This window comes from Phycodurus eques, chromosome 19 (genome assembly GCF_024500275.1).
Source record: "Phycodurus eques isolate BA_2022a chromosome 19, UOR_Pequ_1.1, whole genome shotgun sequence".
In the NCBI taxonomy this organism is placed as follows: domain Eukaryota; kingdom Metazoa; phylum Chordata; class Actinopteri; order Syngnathiformes; family Syngnathidae; genus Phycodurus; species Phycodurus eques.
The window spans coordinates 3,731,724-3,751,703 of record NC_084543.1 but is presented as its reverse complement, the minus strand read 5'-3'; the positions used below and the strand labels follow the sequence as shown (position 1 = coordinate 3,751,703).

The following is a 19,980-nucleotide window of genomic DNA, read 5'->3' as shown; positions in this document are numbered from 1 at the left end:
GTTACCACTAGAGGGAGTAGCGGTACCACACTTGGAGAACCACTGACCTTGAGATGATACCGATGACGGCACCGCCATTGTAGATAAAAGTGCAATCAATATTATCCAAGTCCACAAGTTTATATTTGGCAAAATCGAAAAAGGGGGGTTGTGTGGTTGTTGCGATGAAATTACATTCAAGATAGACCCCACCCCCCTCACCTAAATTAAACTCTTAATTGCTTAATTTATATTATTTAAAAAATAAAAATTAAAATGAACTCATTTGACTCTTCGCAAAAAAATGGATGCAGATGCCAGTCTTTGTTTTCTTTTTACATTTGAACAATAAACATTGAAATGGGAGTAATCTGCCCATCCCAGTGCCTCCTCCGCTCACTCCCCTTTTTGTTTTTGTCTTCTTGTCCTCCATGCGTTCACGGTGCTCCAGGAATAGCGCGCCGCTTAGTAGCGTGGGTGGGCAGCAGCGGAGTGGGAGGAAGTGACACGCCACACCTGAGACTCACTCTGTGGGTCCCACTCACTCGGGGGGGGGGGAGATTAGGCTGCGGTAATCTGGACTCAGGAGTTTGGCCACACAGAGCTGGGCCATCGGCCATGACTCCCATCCACAGTCGCCTCCCGGGGGCATTCCACCTCCCTACAACGTAAAATAATATATTTTTATATGTCTTTTTTTGTATCTTTACAATTTCGAGGACACCGACAACAACGTGACACTTGGACAATGTTTTTGAGCTCAATTTTGCTCCAAGGCAACTAGAGGTGGGTCGCCTTATCTGGATTGAAAGCATCTTTTTTTTTGGGGGGGGGGGGGAAGTGATTTTAATTTCTCTTCTTTCATTTTGAAGTTCGGATGCGTTAGTGGGATCCACGAGGCGCGTACACCAGCACAGGAATAAGCTGTCGGGAGCGCGCACGGGCTGCTGGACGTGTGAAGGATGGAGATCCGGCCGGACCGGTTTAAGGCCGTGGCTGCCAAAACTCTGGGCAAAATATATGGGTACGTACAATCAAAACAACAACTATTATCGTCGATAAGTACCTCTTGAGAAAATGTCATGTGCAGACATATACATAAATTTACAAATATCCATATGGGGAAAATGAAATAATGATGTCCCACAACTTTATTTAAAAAGTTAGGGTAGGTCCATTAAAACAATGATACAATTAAAACCATAATTATTATCATCTATAAGTGCCTATTTGTGCTATGCAAAAACAAAAAACATGTACAGACACACACACATTTTTACATTTACTTCAAAATATCCATTATTGAGATAATGATGTCCCATGAGAGTGTGGATTTTTTTTTTTCTTTTCTTGTTTTGCATTTGTCTCCATTGCATGGCCCCTCAATGTAAAGTATCCCATACAGGAAACCGCCATGAATGATTGATCACTTTGCAGTCATGCAATAGCTAAAAAAAAAAAAAAAAAGAGACGCAAAGAACAAACAGGGAAAATTGAACAAAGAAAGTACAAATTAAAGCAAAATCACAAAAAGTGAGCATCAAAATGATACAAATAAGACTATTGTAAACAAAGTCCAGTTTATCTGAAAGATGATAATAATAATAATAGTTAGGTTTGATATGCATGCATTGCCATGATACAGCAATATGTTTAATAATAGTGGCTGTCGAACTGCAGTGCATTGTACTGCGTGGCGTTTCTAATATTTTGCTCATTTTATTCGGCCACACCAGAGATTTGAAATACTCGAAACCGTTGTCAGTGTGATGCAGTGCAAGCTATGAAATTGAGAATCATGTACGTACTTCTTGTCGTTATTTTCCCATTAGATATTGTACAGGTGTACCTAATGTAAAGTCCTGTCATACTTTTTATATTAATTTAGCCAATTTTTGTCCTACAATTGGATGATTAAAATGTATTCATTTGTATCTATTTTCTATTTGTTGATCTCATTAACTTTTTCTTTTTGATAAAAAAAAATAAAAAGTAAAATAAATCATTTGCATAATTGTTTTCATTTTATTTTCTGAAATTATTGAATGACTTATGTACTGTCTAATAAAAGAAAAATACAAAAATGCTAAAAAAAAAAGTATTCATTTATTTTCCCAAACAATCTGTGAATTAATCATAATTAAATTAATTATAGATTCAAAAAATACAAAATGAGAAGGAATTATTATTTCATTATTCATCGAAACATTTGTATTTGCTTTCCATAGACATAAAAAAAAAAAAAAAAAAAAAAAAACATTTTTGGACCCATCTTCCCATTTTAATATTTGAATGAGGCAACAAGATTTGCCCATCAAAAACGGAGCAACCTGCTATTAGTGACAAGCACTCACTCATTATTATTACCAGTGTTTTATTTAGCATTTATTCATACACAGGACAAAAGATATCAGCAACAAGTAACCAAGTCCATATACAGTACTTTGTTGAAAGCTTTAGTCCATTGAAAGCAATTTATTATTGTTTTAGTCTTAATGGACGTGTCTAAAAAGACATCAAAATGCTTAATCGGACTGCTTCCCCCTTCCCTTCTCATGCAATGGACTAGTCCATCTACTTACTGCACGTGTGCAGACTCGGTTGAGGAAAGACAAGGTCGCAAAAGCAACTTATTGGCACAGTTGTGAGCAAAATGTAGCGCAGTTACCCCAGTAAAGCACAGATGAGGACAACAAACAGTGTTTTAAATCAAAACTATCAAAGGTTTGAAGCTTTTTTTTTTTTTTTTCTTTCTTTTTCACGGTGACACCGAATGTGCGTAAGCGACAACAGCAAAAGCCGGACGACTTTGCCAGTAGACGTAGTAGCGGTGAGGAGGGTGACCCGCGTGATGCTTTATCGTACTCGTACCCGCTGAGTGTTCAAACGGTAGAAATGGTCAACGAAATCAGCTGTTGATTAAAGTTCTATCCAATGACAGCGAAAGCGTTGAGGTGATTCACTTGTTGGGTAACAATCCCCAGGAAGCATTTTCGGTGGCGAAAATAAAAAAAAAATTATTCTTTTTTTTTTTTGTCAGTGCAGTACATGCATGTGCAGGCCCCACAAGTAGGTTTTGATTTTGATCTTTGTTTATTTCATTTTCTGACGGCTTTCTTCTTTCATTCCCTACTTTTGAAAACAGATGTTTCTACTTTCTGCTCCTTTCTTTTGTTACTTTGTCCACCGCCCACGGGTGATGACATACAAAATATGTCAATAGGGTAAGATTTAGTCAAATATGATTGAGATGTTAATTGATTGAGATGTTGGGCTATTTTAAGGTGGATTTGTTTCTTTATATGCAAGTTAATAAAAGAGGAAACTCTTTTGTGTACTGAGTTTTTTTTCCTCTCCCTTGTGCCGACTTACCAAAATAGTTTGTTTTAAATTGACAGTAAAAAAAATAAATAATAATTTTACTTTTGTACCGACGTACATTTGAAGGTTTGTCTTTTTTTTTTTTTTTTTTTAACTTTTACTTAAGTACAGGAGTTAAATCAAATACTTCTACTTTAAGCAGCCATTTTTTTCTACTGAAGTCACAGGTGTCAAACCCATGGCCCCGGGGGCCAGATCTGGCCCGCCGCATCATTTCATGTGGCCCGCGAAAGCAAATCTTATGCCTCGACTTCACGTCTCTTGCTAAAATACCAAAACTGCAGATTGAGAGATTGCAAGCATTTCTTTCTTTTTATTTAATTTTTTTAACCAATTCCCCTTTAAAATAAATTGAAAAACGTATTACTGAAAATGTATAAAACATTTTTTACTGACCTCTGATTTCAAAACTCGTTATCTGTTAATTTGTTGTAACTATGCAATAATATTTGGGGATCATACATTTCTATGTGTTCATAGTAAGACTGTTCAATACCACTTGTTTTCGGACTGATAGCAGTACAAGTATTCACTCCTAAGTACTCACCGATACCAATACGAAGAGTACTTTTGATATATAAAATTTCAATGCACACAATGACGGATAATTGTCAACAAAGATCTTTCTTTCTGACCCACATAATGATTCACCGATGTGTCAAAGGTCACAGTGTAGTGTAGTGCCAACTACTGCCGAGTCGGACTTTGTCAGATTTTGATTTGTTGATTTTGCCTTAAGTATCTGTGGCTGGTATCGGCAGCCTTCGCAAGTACCCTCTACCGTGAAAGGAGGCCGGTATCGGCCCGATGCCGACACCTGGTGCCGGTACTCGCCCATCCCTAGTTCAGTCATAACGGGCCCTCCGAGGTAAATCCGTAGCTACGAGGCGCCCCACCACAAAAATGAGTTTGACCCCCCCCCCCTGACTTAAGTAGAGAGCGTGAGTACTTTGATCTGATGACGGAACATGGCAGCGGCTTAAGGAAACTTGCGGTGTGGGCGAGAGTGAGTGTGACCAGTCAGGTATTGATGCGCTTCCTTTTCTGTCTTTCTGCGCGGGATTTGATCGCGCGTCTAAACACGTAAATCCTCTCCCGAAATAGCCTCCCTCCGCTCCAAGCTGTCGAGCCACGTAAATCCCCCGCGGGGCCCGTACGCCGAAGGCCGCCTCCCCCTCCGTACTGTGTATAGTTCGCCGTGGTGGAGCCCCTCCCCTTACAGGTGCAGGATTAGGCCAGCGGACCAATAAGGGGACGCTTCCTCCTGCGGTTTACGTGCCCGCTCTCGCTTTCGTGCGTAACACGCTCTCCCAGCCGCACGGCACACCGGATGAAGGAAGTGGGGCCAGACTTTAAGTCAATGTAGGCCTCGTGATTAATGAGGTGGCAAAAGTACTCGCACGTTGTACTTAAGTAGCCTTCCTTTGGCTTTTGAGATTGTCCGTGCGAGATGAAAGAAAGTATCAGATCCAGACACGAGCTTTTAGATAGTACGACGACGACGACAACAAAAAAACAAAGTAAAAAAATTGAAACAATCTCAGACTGAAATGTACTGAAGTACAAAAGTGAAAAGCCATTTGAATGTTTTTTTTTTGTTTTTGTTTTTTTTTTTGCTGTCAAAATTCCACCTTTGGTAACTTGGATGATGAAAAAAAAAAAACCCGAGAAAAATAACTTCCTCCTTTAGTAACCTGCATAGTGTTCATACTGAAAAGACGATGTTTTTTTTTTTTTTTTTTTTTTTTAATGCTATCAAAACAACTAGTTGCCATTGCTTGCTAATGGAAACAGATTGGCAAAAAAAAAAGATACATTAAATTAGGTCATGTCAACCTTTTAAAAATCTACTTAAATACAGAAATAAGGTACTTGAACGAGGTTTACTTCCCACTTACGAAGTCAAATAATTATATATTAATAATATATAATAAATATTATTATATAGAAACAGTTAAAATGTTTTTAATAAAAACATAAAATATTTTTTTTTTTGGGATGGGGGTGATTGTCACACAAAAATTCTCTTTTTGTATTTTATTTATTTATTTATTTATTTATTATTATTATTATTTTTTTAATAAACACGAGCTGAAGTGTCCCCCTCGGTAGAAAAAACCTTCGAGATCCCTGCCATAGGCTGATGGAAACACAAGAATATTTAGGATTAATCCGATTGTCGTATGGTCAACATTCTTCCGTTTGGATCATTTTTTTCCGTGTGTGCGACGAGCGCCGGGTTGTGTCCTCATATCGGAGCAACGGAGGGAAGCTCAGGGAACCTGCAAGGATTACAGCGGATTGTCTTTAATTCACGGTCAAGCCATGGCAAGTCATCGCTGCAAAGAAACAATATACACTCTGCGCTATAGTGTAAAAATACACGATACTTCTATTGCGGAATAAACCGGTAGAGTATGAGTCAGTGGCGTTTGAGAAGCAAAGGACAGGGAAAAAAAGGTGGCGAGAAAGACAAAAATAGTTCAAGGCATCCAAAGGTATTAATAATTCATGCTTGAGAATCTATTAATACTTGATCAGCATCAATGACTGTAAGAATCCGGACTCACTCAAAGAGCTCACGTTTGTATGAACCCCTTCGCATTTCACTGCTCGCAACAGGACACTTTATTAGGCACAGTAAGTAAGCGTGTCACAAAGTGAAAGAAGACGGTCATGCAGTAGATATAAAAAGTCTACACACCCCATTCAAATGGCAGGTTTTTGGTCATTCATTTAGCAACATTTTCCCCACCATTTATGTGAACTATAACGTAGAACTCCACAGAAAAAAAAAAGAAAAGACAAATATTATCGAGAGCTGAATTTACGTGGTTGCACAAGTGTGCACACCCTCTTATAACTGGGGATGTGGCTGTGTTTAGAATTAACCAATTACATTACAATGCCTCTGATTGACGCCAAATCAAGTTCAGGTGTTCTAGTAGGCTTTTTTTCCGGACAGATTTGTGGTCACATCTTACGGCGCAAGCCAGCCGTACAGGCTGCTCACACGGTTCTCCGAAAGGGGGGCGACGCGTGCTCGCTTCAAGCTGTTTATCTGTCACACCCGATTGAAGTCGACTGTCAAAATCCGTTCACTTCGGCCGCAGAGCTCTCGAGAAGAAGCAGGAGAACGGCGAGACCATCGAGCTGTCGGCCGAGGGTCGCCCGGAGGTGGCGGAGGAGAAGGAGATGCCCGTGGTCGACTGCACGTGCTTCGGCTTGCCGCGGCGCTACATCATCGCCATCCTCTCCGGCATCGGCTTCTGCATCTCCTTCGGCATCCGCTGCAACCTGGGCGTGGCCATCGTCAGCATGGTCAACAGCCACACCGTCTACAGGGACGACAAGGAGGTCATAGTGGTGAGTAGGGGAAAGGATGCTATGTTAACACTCCTGTTGGTGTACGCGCAATGCTAACGCACATTGCAAAACGCCATAGACAGGCTAACAAAACTAGCATCCATGTCACGGTGTTATAAACCTTTAAGCAACAGATATTTGAACATAAATGTGCAGCAACACCTAGACAGACAAATCAAGAATAATCTGTCATATATTCTTTATCATCTGCGGAGAATGACTAATGTTACTGCAGTTTCCAGGGCACTTGTGACCGCCGTCTTCGTGTATATATATACGGTAAATATCGCTGACTTTTTTTCACGCATCAATACTATTGGTAAGTCCCCATGTGGGCCTGTTATTTTTCAAACGTATTGACCAATATAAAGCGTTGAAAATGGCTGGCTCTCTTGGACGATAGAATGATAGAATGTTAATGGCTCAACAAACACGCCGCTGCGGATTTTCTCACTTTGCAATTTGGTCAACTGTTGATTTGTCGTTGGTCGGGATGGAAACCCAACCCCCCCCCCCCCGGTGTCTCCACAGAAAGCTCAGTTCGACTGGGATCCCGAGACGGTGGGAATGATCCACGGATCGTTCTTCTGGGGTTACATCGTGACGCAAATTCCCGGAGGGTTCATCTGTCAAAAGTTTGCCGCGAACAGGTTGGCGCCTGACTGACGCCGTCTATTTGAAGGACTTCTTGCTATCCTGTCTTCTTCTTCTGGCAGGGTGTTTGGCTTTGCCATCGTGGCCACTTCGTTCCTCAACATGCTCATCCCAGCGGCGGCTCGCATGCACTTTGGCTGTGTCATCATTGTCAGGGTGTTCCAAGGCCTTGTGGAGGTGACGCGCTCTTTTCGTCTCCGCGTACACTGGCGGGGTGATTGCGAATGGGACTCGGGGTCTGCCCTATTTGAACCACGGCTCTGTATTATATATAAAATTCCATTCATCTACGTACGCATCGAGTTAATGTCTCCCCTTCTGTTGTCACCCTGCAGGGCGTTTCATACCCGGCCTGTCATGGCATTTGGGCCAAATGGGCGCCTCCTCTCGAAAGAAGTCGCCTCGCTACGACTGCCTTTTGTGGTACAATTTATTCATTTATTGTGTTTTTTTTTTTTTATTTATTTTTTTCGGGACACTCAAAGATGCCACAAGATGGCGGATAATCTAAGATCGATACATTGGTGGGACATTTCAGTTTTTCAACTATTAATGATGAATTAACGGTGAACATTTCGGGGGCGCGTCAAATACATTTTTTGGGCGAGGGTTTACTCTTGTAGTATATTTTGAACTGTGACATTCTGTTTTATTTGTCAGGTTCTTATGCGGGCGCTGTGATTGCCATGCCATTAGCTGGAATCCTGGTCCAGTACTCGGGTTGGTCCTCAGTCTTCTACGTCTATGGTGAGAGGATTTTGATCTCCGGCTAATTATTATTACTTACGTGATCGATTTTGTTTCATCATTGTTTCATGTTGGCGCATTTGTGGAAGGACTATGAAAAATCAAATCTGTCTCGTGCTAAATGACGCTTTGAAAAATCTGCTTGTTTTGAACGTTTTCCATCCTTTCTTTTGGGCTTTAAATACAATTTCTGCCGAGGGGCAGACAAATTCTTTGGTGTTTTTGACCTGCTCCCACCCACCAGGATGTTTCGGCGTCATGTGGTACTGCTTCTGGATCATGGTGTCTTACGAAAGCCCCGCCGCCCATCCCACCATCACGGAGGAGGAGCGGAAATACATCGAGGAGAGCATCGGCGAGTCGGCTCAACATTCGGTGTCGGTACGTCCGCCTCGTTGTGTTGTTCGGCCAACGGACGGCAATGCGCTGCGCTTGTGCTGTCCTCCAGAAATTCAACACGCCGTGGCGGGCCTTCTTCACATCCATGCCGGTCTACGCCATCATCGTGGCAAACTTCTGCAGGAGCTGGACCTTCTACCTTCTCCTCATCAGCCAGCCCGCCTACTTCGAGGAGGTCTTCGGCTTCGAGATTAGCAAGGCCGGTCTTCCAAACTTAACTTTGCCCTCTTTCACCCTGGTATCGATTAGAATAGAATAGAATACAATAGATCACCTTCACGAGGATCCTTAATAAGCATGACGGAGTTGACTAGTGCAGCTTAGTAGCTCACTAGTAAGGTTCAGATGCAAACTAGTCAACCAATAAATGCTCAAATGGCTCACTATGGAGCATTTATTCAATATTCTGGAGAAGAAGGCTACTAGCGCGTGACACATGCCTAGTGCTGGTGGTGTTACTAGTGCAGCACAGTAGTTTACTAGTAAGGTTTAATTGCAAAGTAGTTGACCAATAAATGCTCAAACAGCTTTCAATAAAGGATGTATTCAATATCCTTGATAAGGAGGCTACTAGTGCGTGACACGTGCCTATTAGTTGGGCCTCGTAGTCTTGTTGACTAGCGCGACATCATGTAACATTATTTTTGGTTCTTCTTCTCAGTTCAAGTATTTTGTCAAATTAATAAAAAGAAAATGGGGAAGTGTTTTGTGTGCAGTTTTTTGTTTTGTTTTGTTTACAAAATGTCAATTTTTACTTTTGTATTGAAGTCTTATTATTTCTTTCTTTAACCTTTACTTACTACTCCTACTTTGACTTGAAATACAGAGCGTGAGTGCTTTTCCCGGCTGCGCTCATTTCTGCGGCTCTCCTTTCTGTGTTGCGGCGGCCGCAGGTGGGAATCGTGTCGGCTCTCCCCCACCTGGTCATGACCATCATCGTGCCGATCGGAGGCCAGCTTGCCGACTACCTGCGCTCCAACCGCATCATGACCACCACCAATGTCAGGAAACTGATGAACTGCGGAGGTAAGCAGAGCAAAGTACCGCATTATCCCGTCTTACGAATTTCATTCGCTCCGCGACCGAGCTCGGAACTCAATTTACCGGTACTAGTAAATCAATTGCCACGGGCGATGAGGTCGTCGCTCACTCGTTGTTGTTGTGTTCAGGCTTTGGCATGGAGGCCACGTTTCTGCTGGTGGTGGGCTTCTCCCACACAAAGGGCGTGGCCATCTCCTTCTTGGTTCTCGCTGTGGGATTTTCAGGTTTTGCAATCTCAGGTGAGGTCAACCATTTCATCAGCTAAGAATGTGGCAAAAGCAATCTTGTTTTGGGGACTCGTAGAATAGAGGAACCGATTCGAGTACCGATTTCAATGACGTCTGAGTTTATCCCACTTGTGTGTCTGTTTTAGGTTTCAATGTCAACCACTTGGACATTGCTCCACGCTATGCCAGTATCCTCATGGGCATCTCCAATGGGGTGGGCACACTCTCTGGTATGGTTTGCCCGCTTATAGTTGGTGCTATGACCAAACATAAGGTACGACACAACTGCAGCGTCATTTGCTTTTGTGTGTGCGTGCGTGCGTGCGTGCGTGCGCAGCCCTGAGCGAACCTCTCTTCTCCGGCTTCTTCTGCTTTTGTTTTCTCAGACACGTGAGGAGTGGCAGGGCGTGTTTCTCATCGCTTCTCTGGTTCATTACGGAGGCGTCATATTTTACGGTATGCGTATGCTGTACGTACTTCCTTCCATTCGAGTCGACCAAAAGTTCAACTCCTGTAAGTAAATACGTGCGTTTCATTCGTATAGCACTTTTCCCAGAGGACTCGCAAAGTGCTTCAAATAGTTAAAGTACGGTCATGCGTATATAAAATACAGAATCACAAAAACATATTGTATTAACTATATTTTATTGTGACGTCAGTGGTATAGGGAAAGTTAATATTACATATTGGTATATGAATATAGTTATTGTGACAATAAAGTGCATCGCAAATTGATACATGACATTTAATAATATATTTTATGTTTCATATAGATAGTTGTAATAATAATAAAATATAATGAAATAGAGATGTAAATGATAAGGGATGTGTAAGCGGATAATTCATTACCATTGTTTGTGTTGATTATTTCTGTTCTTTAACTATTTTTTTGTGCTGTTGTTTTCAATGGTCTTTGTTTTTTTGTTTTCATAATTTACTGTATTGTTTATTTTTTTTAAAAAAATACACGATTGAGATAAAATGCTATAAAAAACCATTTTCGAAAAACAATATTGTACAGTTAATACAATAATAAACATGAATCAAACAAATCAGCGTAAATAAAAATAATCTTTTCTACGTCGTGTTGAGGTTAAAAAAAAAACAATATTTCAAATGTAGGGAGTACGTGTAAAAAAATAAATAAAAAAAAAAAAAAAAAAAAAAAAAATCTGAAAATTGCCATAAGTAAAGCAGCTGAAAAATCTACTAACAGTGTCTGACAAAAGCAAATATTTGATTCTATCTTTTTGCTCAGTGAACAGCTTGTACAGCAGCGTAATTTTGCTCTCGGTTCAAAATAACTCCTCACACAGTCATTAATGTTCAAACCGCTGGGAACAAAAGTGTGGAAAAATGTCCAAATTGGCGTGGGCGCTCTCATTTTTGCAATGTTCTGTAAGTATAGTATCCAAGTATTTGACTTCCCACCGCTGTCAAGCAGAGGTCTCCGGTGACCATCACATGACCCCGCGGTGTGACCCTGTCGCCCCGCAGGCATCTTCGCCTCCGGGGAGAAGCAAGCCTGGGCCGAGCCGGAGCAGCTGAGCGACGAGAAGTGCGGCATCCTGGACCAGGACGAGCTGGCCGACGAGACCGAGGAGCTGTACCGTACCGCCGCCGGCGGCTACGGGGCCACCTCGCAGGGGGCCGACCCCAACGGGGGCGCCGGAGGGGGCTGGGTGTCGGACTGGCACAAAACGGAAGAGTACGTGCAGCCGGCCGGGAGCAACAATTACCTTTACGGCGGAGAAGAAGAGCTGACATAGAAAAGGCAGCGCACTGGGAATGTTTACAGCAACTGCAGCAGCTTCACTTGGCGGCGGGAGGAACTTTTCACAGGTTTCCGTTCTACGTGGAAACTTTTCTGCACAAGTCTGCCGGCAAATATAACTGCCTGCTTGACGAAGACTGCACAGTGGACATTAGTCAATGTACAATGTGTGTTTGTATGTGGTTGCATTGTGTCTTAGGCCTTAGAAGGCCCGTGTTTGTTCCTTCTTTTATTTATTGTAGAGATTTCTGATTGAACAAACAGGAGGTGGATCTCATTGGTATGCGTCGAGTAATATAAAAACAGTTTTTTCGATGAAAGGTTTTGTTGGCCTCCGTGTGCACAATTTCAAGACATCTTGTGCCAATATAGCGATATCGTACGTTTGGTTCATGCTTTCGACACTAGTGGATAGTGTCCACACACGTCTCTGTGAGGTTCAAGTCAGGGGTTTGCAAACCTTTTGGGTCCAGGGAAGACGTTTTTCCCCATAATGCTAACGGCGATTTTGATGGCATTTCCACTGCGGCTCAGGGACTCACCTTACTGTCCTGCTACGGGCGCCGTAATCAATGGGATTATCCTGCACATCCATCTGCCACGAGGAGGAAGAAGATCACAGCATTGAACCTGTCATGTGTATTTGAACCTTGGCACACCATTGATGGGAAACGATAGCCTGTAGTGCAGTACTGTATGTAATAACTGTGTAATAATAATTGCATAACTGTACTACGACTGTACTCAGTTTCACGTACTCCTTTTGGCCAGCAGAGGCCACAATTGCACAACTTTACCTTGACAAGGCAACACAATTAATTGTGTTGAATCGTGTTAACTTTGGAGTTAAAAACAAAACAAACAAAGCTTTTCCTCCCTGTTACTGTTTGACATTTGTGGCATATGAAAATCTTAAAGAGTAGATAATATAGCCTAACTACAATAAGAAACCATTTGTGTAACGATTTGCTCGTCTTTTATTTTTGTACTTTCCCCCTACTTGTAGTAGTATAACAATCTAATGACGGATGGCTCAGTGAGTGAAGAAGGGAAAATAAAAATGCAGTGAAAGTGAGTTTAATGAGCACAGGCAGGAAGAGACAGCAACTAGCAAGCCTCCTCTCAGCCCATCTTTTTTTTTTCTTTCTTTCTTTCTTTCTTTACTCTTCGGCTTAACTTGCTGATAGTGATGGAGCACAATCAGCTTTGTGAAGTCAACGCTACAGTTCGTTGCTTGGACGTAGTCGGTATCTACCAATGACACAGTTCGTTGCTTGGACGTAGTCGGTATCTACCAATGACATTTAGGGGTGTACTTGGTAGTTTAATTAGTTTTAGAATTATGAGGGGGTCCTTGGACAAAATTGTGTACCCCAAACATGTGAGAACCCCGGCCATAAGTGACCCGAAGGTCCCGCAGTGATGTAGTAGCATGTATTAAGAGAAAACAAACTCCCCTCCATACCTACAGTAACTTGGTCCGTTCCAGGTTCCCGCCTCCTCTTAACGGCTTTGACTTCTACCTTCTGATTGGCCAAGGAGACCAGGAAGTACAGTAAGTAAAACATTTGAAATAATATGAAGAAAAATGATAAAAGAATAGCTATATTTGCATGAATGTACATGATTCATTTGTGTTTTAATGTCATTAACCGTACTTGTTGCGGAAAATGCTAATGTTTGCTACTTTATAGGCAAATGCTAATGCTAAAACAGAGCAGGTTTTAGCCTAGCTGAGCACAAATATTGCCAACTAGCCATTTAAACAAAACAACCTCATAATTACATCTTAAATCAAAAAGTCAAAATGTGCCAAACGCTTTAAATACTAAAACTACTTTAATCCAGACATTTAAAATACTTACTTTTCCTAAGTACTACTTCCCCACATTTACTGAACATATTTTCTTTTTTTCGAGGAGAGGTCGGCACACGAAGGCAGCCAAGGCAGTAGAAGGTGAGAACAAATTGTGTAATAGACACAAAGTAAAGTACACCATTAAAAGACAAAAGCCACAAAAGCTCTTACGGAGGTTTAGTGAGTAGATGTATATGCGGCCTTTAATAAGAGACCGCATATTGCAGGATTCATGCACGTATAAGAGTGTACTTTTGGGCCTGTTAATGTATTTTCTCCAGCTTTCCTTTCCCGCTGTCCTCGTCCTTCCCTCTGATGAGCTCTAAAAGCGAATGTTAAGTAGTCATAAGGGTGGCTTTCATTTGGCTACTTAAAGCTAGGACTGGCTGATAATGGCTTTAAAACAAAATCAGATCAGATCCCCCATTCCCCCCCCAGCAAAAATATGATTTCAATCGATATTTCCATCCATCCATCCATTTTCTGAGCCGCTTATCCTCACTAGGGTCGCGGGCATGCTGGAGCCTATCCCAGCTGTCATCGGGTAGGAGGCGGGGTACACCCTGAACTGGTTGCCAGCCAATCGCAGGGCACATTCGCACTCACAGTCACACCTACGGGCAATTTAGAGTCTCCAATTCATATGCATGTTTTTGGGATGTGGGAGGAAACCGGAGTGCCCGGAGAAAACCCACGCAGGCACGGGGAGAACATGCAAACTCCACACAGTCGGGGCCGGGGATTGAACCCGGGTCCTCAGAACTGTCCACCGTGCCTCGATATTTCCATACACTGAAAAAAAAAAGATAACGATAACTACAGGTACATGCACAGATAGCCACTCGGTGATGCTCAAGTACCTTCCCTTTTGGCCTGGATAAAAAAAAAAAGTGTTTTTTGCCGAAGCCCATTTTTTTCTTTTTCTTCATTCATCAATATTAAAAACAAAAAATACATCTCTGTTCTCAGTTTTACCCGAAGTTTTTTGAACACAAATGGTGCAGCAAGACATGTGGACAGACAATATAACAATACCCAAAAGGGTATTGTGTATGTACCGTGTACCACACTTTTGAGAATCTAAATTTTCAGTGATTTGATTGATTGTTCATTAGAATAGCTACAGACATAAAGAAAGAAATATGAAAAAGCTTATGTACGTATTGTCAGTGTTTATTTATTTATTTTTTTAAATAGTGTGAACTGGGGAAAGATCAGAAGGAAATCACACTGTTTGATGGCGTGTGTGATTGATCCAGTGACTGAGATAATGAGCAAAATAATGAGAGTTAGATGATGGAGCATCAGTACAGAGAGGAGAGAAAGAGAAAGCCAGCCAGCACCATAGTGGGGCACTGAAGAGGTGAAAGTGTGTGCGTGCGTGTGTGAGAGAGAGTGAAAAAGAGACAGACTGCACAATACAGTGTGGCTCAGGCTGCCTGACGACGATGCACATTTACTGACTGGAAGGCTTCATAATGGGGGAAAATGCTCAAAAAACCCCAATGTTTTCCCTAAACTAATCAACTGGATATTTATGATTTTTTTATTTATTTTTTTGCTGTCTTTGTGGATACAACTTGAACTACAACACAAGCAAAGTAAAAGGTATTTACTTTTCATTTATGTTCTAAAGTGAACTGAAATGTGATCAACTGTGATTTTTCAGTAATACATTTGTAAAGTGATGCCCTGTTGTGTGTTTTATTACTGTTATGTGGTTAAACTGCAAATAGTGAACAATTGGAGAAGCACATTTTTTATTTTATTTTTTGCTGCAAGGTGATTTGAGTGTGTAAGTCTTGTCTGCTGCTGGAATATGTGACAGAGGGAAAATGAGTCCTCTGGGGGCTGATTCACATGTTTTATGTCGGTGGGCACTACGAGTAAAGTGGGACAGAGACTTTAAATGATTACAAAGAAAAGTCTTTGTTAATTGCGCGACGTCCGCAACAAGACTGATTAATGCGCTCGTCTTTAGTGCTTATTTGTAATACACAGTATTCCCTTCCCTATGCAAGTCATGGTGAGCAAGTTTATCAATCTAAATGAGATTCACGTTTTGGGGACTAATTAAACCCTGTGGGACTAATTTCGAACATCGTACAGGAAATTGATCACCTTTTTTCTTTTTTTTCTTTTAAAGAATGACAATTGCCTACGTTGGATTGATGTGCAACACTCCCACAGAAATCATGTTGAACAAATTAATGCAATACTTGTTGTATGGCGTTGAACTGGACATTTGGGTAAATTCAGTATGCTCCCACCCTGAGGTTGGACGACTTCGACTCAATGATTTTCCGTAGTCGACTGTAATGACGTCATTGATATATTTTCAGCACAGTACAGCGGCCCCCAAACTTTTTGGTGCCACGCACCGGTTTCACTAAAGACATATTTCGACGGACAAATAAAAACAAATGCTTAAAAATACAACTCAGTATTACGCTATTCGTAATTTTTGCAATTAGCGTGGAGTTTGCATGTTCTCTCCGTGCCTGCGTGGGTTTTCTCCGTGTACTCCGGTTTCCTCCCACATCCCAAAGACATGCAGGGTAGATTGATTGAAGACTCTAAATTGCCCGTAGGTGTGAATGTGAGTGCGAATGGTTGTTTGTTTCTATGTGCCCTGCGATTGGCCGGCGACCAGTTCAGGGTGTAGCCCGCCTTTCGCCCGAAGATGGCTGGGATAGGCTCCAGCACGCCCGTGACCCTTGTGAGGATAAAGCGGTACAGAAAATGGATGGCTGAAATATATTCTGGAGCTTTGGTCTGCCCTGGACATTGTCTTGAGATTCAGGACTTATGTCTGTCTATTGTGTCCTGAAAGTCCTCTTTCCAAAGTCTGAGCGAGAACAAATAAGCATAGAGACAATTACCTCGTTCTGCTTGCCAAATGAGCCAATCTGAGATTCAAGATTTAATCATTGTTTCTTCTTTCTGGAGCTTTGGTCTTTCCTGGACATTGTGTTGCGATTCAGGACTTAATTTTGTCCATTGTGCTCCTCTTTCCAAAGTCTCAGAAAGAACTAGTTTCTCCCTAGGACCTCTTAGCCCAATCCTATGTGACATCGTTGTGACATGGAGGTGCTTATTTAAGATTACGAGTCATAAAATTATGATTTTTTTGGGGGGCGTAAAAATTCCTACTTTATCCTCATATTATTTCCAACATTATATTATATTCCTAATTAGCCTTGCGATTCTAGGACTTTAAACTTTCCTTTTCGCAGTGTGGCTTAATAGTCATACAAACATGCATGCATATGCAGAAAAGTGTGTAAGTGCTGCTTGTGTTGCATCAGTGTATTGTGCAATCGAATTGACTTTGCAAAGCCTCCTAAGACCACACGCTGCATTGCACAACAAGCTAAATTGGCTTCAAAAGCATTTCTTTTCTTTTTCCTTTTTGCAAGAGCGCTTCTCAGGGGATTTATTCGGAGAGAAAAGAAACATAAACAAACAGGGCAATTTACAGCGCAGTGTGCCCGCCAAGATTAATGGCCTCTTCAGACACGCAAAACAATTGATCAAAATGGGAGAAAGGGACAGCTTTATCAACGCTTGAGTGATTATATGCAACATTTGAGTGTCATGCCAAAAGACAATGGGATTGTGACACAATTGTGTGGAAGATTAAAGAGCTTGGAAGAAAAAGGTGCAGAAGAGGGATGTCTTCCTTGAAGCACTTTGAGCAATTATTCAATATCATTGATATCCCGTTTAAGGTCCACGTCGACTCTAGTGTACCGTCGCTCTTTGACCTCTCTCGTGAGAGCAGCTCACCGCACTAGTAGAACGACTGTCACTTACTAGTAATGTTTTTTTTCCACTACTCGTGCCACCTTTGGCCTACTAACACTCAATTAAACCTTACTCGTAAACTACTGTGCTGTACTAGTAACACAAGTAACAGTAGTGGTATCGGGCCGATTCCAGACACCGACCAATACTTAAGGCAAAATATCTGACATTAAGTCAGTCCTCCTCGCCAGTACTATGCAGTAGTAAGTGGGGGAAAAAAACGTGACTAGTTAGACACAGTCGTTCTACCAGTGCTCCCTAGTGATTCTTTTAGTGCTCCCTAATTGTTCTACTTGTGTGCTTAATCGTTTTACCATTGAAAATAAAGAGCGTACTAGTACCTGGAACTTATTCTGGATATCAAGGCTATCGAATAAGTCAAAACAAACGGCTCTCAGTTCAAACAGAAATTAGTAGTGTAAATATTTTTTACTAGTAAGATAGTCTTTCTACTAATGTGCTGAATTGTCTTACTAGTGAGGACAAAGACCATACTACTACATGAACCATAAGATGGATAACAACAATATTAAATAAACGCTTAAATGGCTTTCTAAACATAGCGTAGTGGAGTAACATTATGAGTAAGATCTGAATTTGTCTTAGTAGTGTGGACAAAGAGCAAACTAGTACATGGACCTTGAACTGGATCTCAAAGATATCTCGTAAATGCTCAAACTTCTTTCCATAAGCAGGGGTCAATAAACTGTCCTGACAGCGCATCATATATGTAGAATAGCAATGGTGCGGACAGACATGCCGAGAGAATATTTCCAGCGACAGCTGCGGAAGAGTCCGGCTCTGCTCTTATTAGCTGCAACCTGCAGCCCAGTCAAGCAGAAATGCAAAAATCATGCCAAGATGCTCCCACACTCGCTCTCACAGGGGGATTAAAGTGGGCTACAGCTGGATGGATCAACTAAGAAGCACTATAAGAGGAAAACAGCCATTAATGCAAAGAGAGAGATCGCCTTTGTGAAAATGTTCACATTCGACAACGAGGATTATGATTTTGAATGAATTTATAAGCTCCTCGTTGTTGTGTTCATTAAGACCAAAGGAGACGGATGCGGAGATCTGTCAGCCTTAAAAACAGCAAACTGCACAGATACCATTAAATTGACGCAGACAAGCTCCAGATTTGTGTTTTATTGACACCATTTGGATTGAAAAAAAAAACCAACTGCATTTCTACAGGGCTTCTTATTTGAGGTGAGAACGCCTTTTAAAGCCGTAGAACAACGATTACGAACTCAACACACTCGTAAGTCAAGGTAGCACTGTAATTGTAATAGTTGTGCTCCCAGGATCCCCCTACTGTTGTAAAGAGGTACTAATAAGGAGGGAAAGAAACCATACCGTATATTAGGGGAGGGTAAAATGATCAATGAATCGATGCATTGCAATATTCCCACCCCCAATTCAATTCAGCAACTCCTCTAAATTTTTATTTTTAATTTTTAGTTTTTGTGCCTGTACTGCACTGTCATGTTTTTTTTTAAATTTTGTACGCCATTATTATTATTATTATTATTGTGAACATTTTCTTTTACAGATGTTTTAGTGCTAAAAAATGTGAGGTGGCATACCAAGTATGTTCAAACGGGTATAACAAATACATATTTAAAAATTGTCACCCGGTACTCTAATTATATGTGCATTTCTACTTCTTACTTCTTACTGAGCATTTAAATATTGAATCACAACCTAAGGAATCCAAATCTCATTGAATCATAACCTAAAGAATCCAAATCAATCAAATGTAAGATTCTTAACAATACCTATCTCTAATGGACCTCACGTATATTTATAAAATATGTCTGTTAATCATATCACAGGCACAAAATGATTATTTTAATTGAATTTCATTTGAAGATTCACCCTGTGGCAGGCATCATAAATTATTGACTCATATAGTGAAGTCAGAGAGGTTGTGAAGTACTAGAATATTTATAATAGGCTTAGCGATATTAATTTGCTATATCGATATTTGATCTTACCCAAGTGATGAAGAAGGTGATCAAGAGTTGCCATGGCAATAACAGAGCCACTATAATATTTATATACATGTAGCTTTAAAGCTGTTCTACAAAGGCTACAAGTAGTGTAAATACTTGGTGAATTAATAATAATACATCAAATATTTATGGTCGCATGGTTTTATACAGTAGCTATGATTAGTGTTAGTGTAACGAACAAGCTGTCCACATATTTTCCTTGCTTTCATGTTAGCTTCAGCCTGTGTTACCATGGCGACGTGCCTTCTCAACATGTGAGGAGCTGTATGTAGTAGCATAGTGACCACTTTACTTATTCACACTTTTTCCCTCTCTTGATTCACGTTAACAGAACATTTTAGGTGTGGAGAATGTAAGTGTTTGATCGTTTTGGTTTCTACTGCTGTGAATTTGATAATTTGATATGATGGTGATAAGCATGGTAGATGCTTCCTTGCATTGCATTACACCACATTACACGGTAGGTAGTGCAAAGCGTAATGGAGCCCGACAGCCACTGTGGCGTGGTCGTCAGTCTGGCGGTCATGCCTACCAGCTTTTATTAGCATCTCGGTGACTGTTGTCGCTCGGTGTTACGTTTATGTGAGTGGACGCGCCAGGTAAGTGAATCTGTCACTGCAGGACACTTTTATTGGTGCCTCTTCCTCCGCAGTGAAATCCACACTGAAGCCTTAAGAAAATTCGCTCTCATCACTGTGTGTCTTACAAGCTTGCTTGTCCGTGGCCGCT

The 19,980-nt window shown here is 41.2% G+C and overlaps 1 protein-coding gene across 1 annotated transcript; it reads left to right on the top strand.

The window, feature by feature from the left end:
* Positions 1–494: 494 nt before the first annotated feature.
* On the top strand, positions 495–12,549 carry LOC133418209 (vesicular glutamate transporter 1-like). Its single transcript, XM_061706671.1, has 14 exons — positions 495–765; positions 852–1,003; positions 6,474–6,726; positions 7,258–7,376; positions 7,443–7,557; positions 7,716–7,803; positions 8,041–8,127; positions 8,372–8,508; positions 8,576–8,725; positions 9,420–9,552; positions 9,696–9,806; positions 9,941–10,068; positions 10,181–10,250; positions 11,292–12,549. The coding sequence occupies exons 2-14, from the start codon at positions 942–944 to the stop codon at positions 11,561–11,563; spliced, it is 1,725 nt and encodes a 574-aa protein (XP_061562655.1). The 5' UTR covers positions 495–765; positions 852–941; the 3' UTR covers positions 11,564–12,549.
* Positions 12,550–19,980: the final 7,431 nt, after the last annotated feature.

What these genes read in the sequence shown, in the direction of transcription:
- LOC133418209 (XM_061706671.1), top strand. Translation starts at nt 942, where the DNA reads ATGGAGATCCGGCCGGACCGGTTTAAGGCCGTGGCTGCCAAAACTCTG. An exon ending in CAAAAGTTTGCCGCGAACAG is followed by an intron (nt 7,377 to 7,442) that starts GTTGGCGCCTGA and finishes TTCTTCTGGCAG; the next exon opens with GGTGTTTGGCTTTGCCATCG. An exon ending in GAAACTGATGAACTGCGGAG is followed by an intron (nt 9,553 to 9,695) that starts GTAAGCAGAGCA and finishes TGTTGTGTTCAG; the next exon opens with GCTTTGGCATGGAGGCCACG.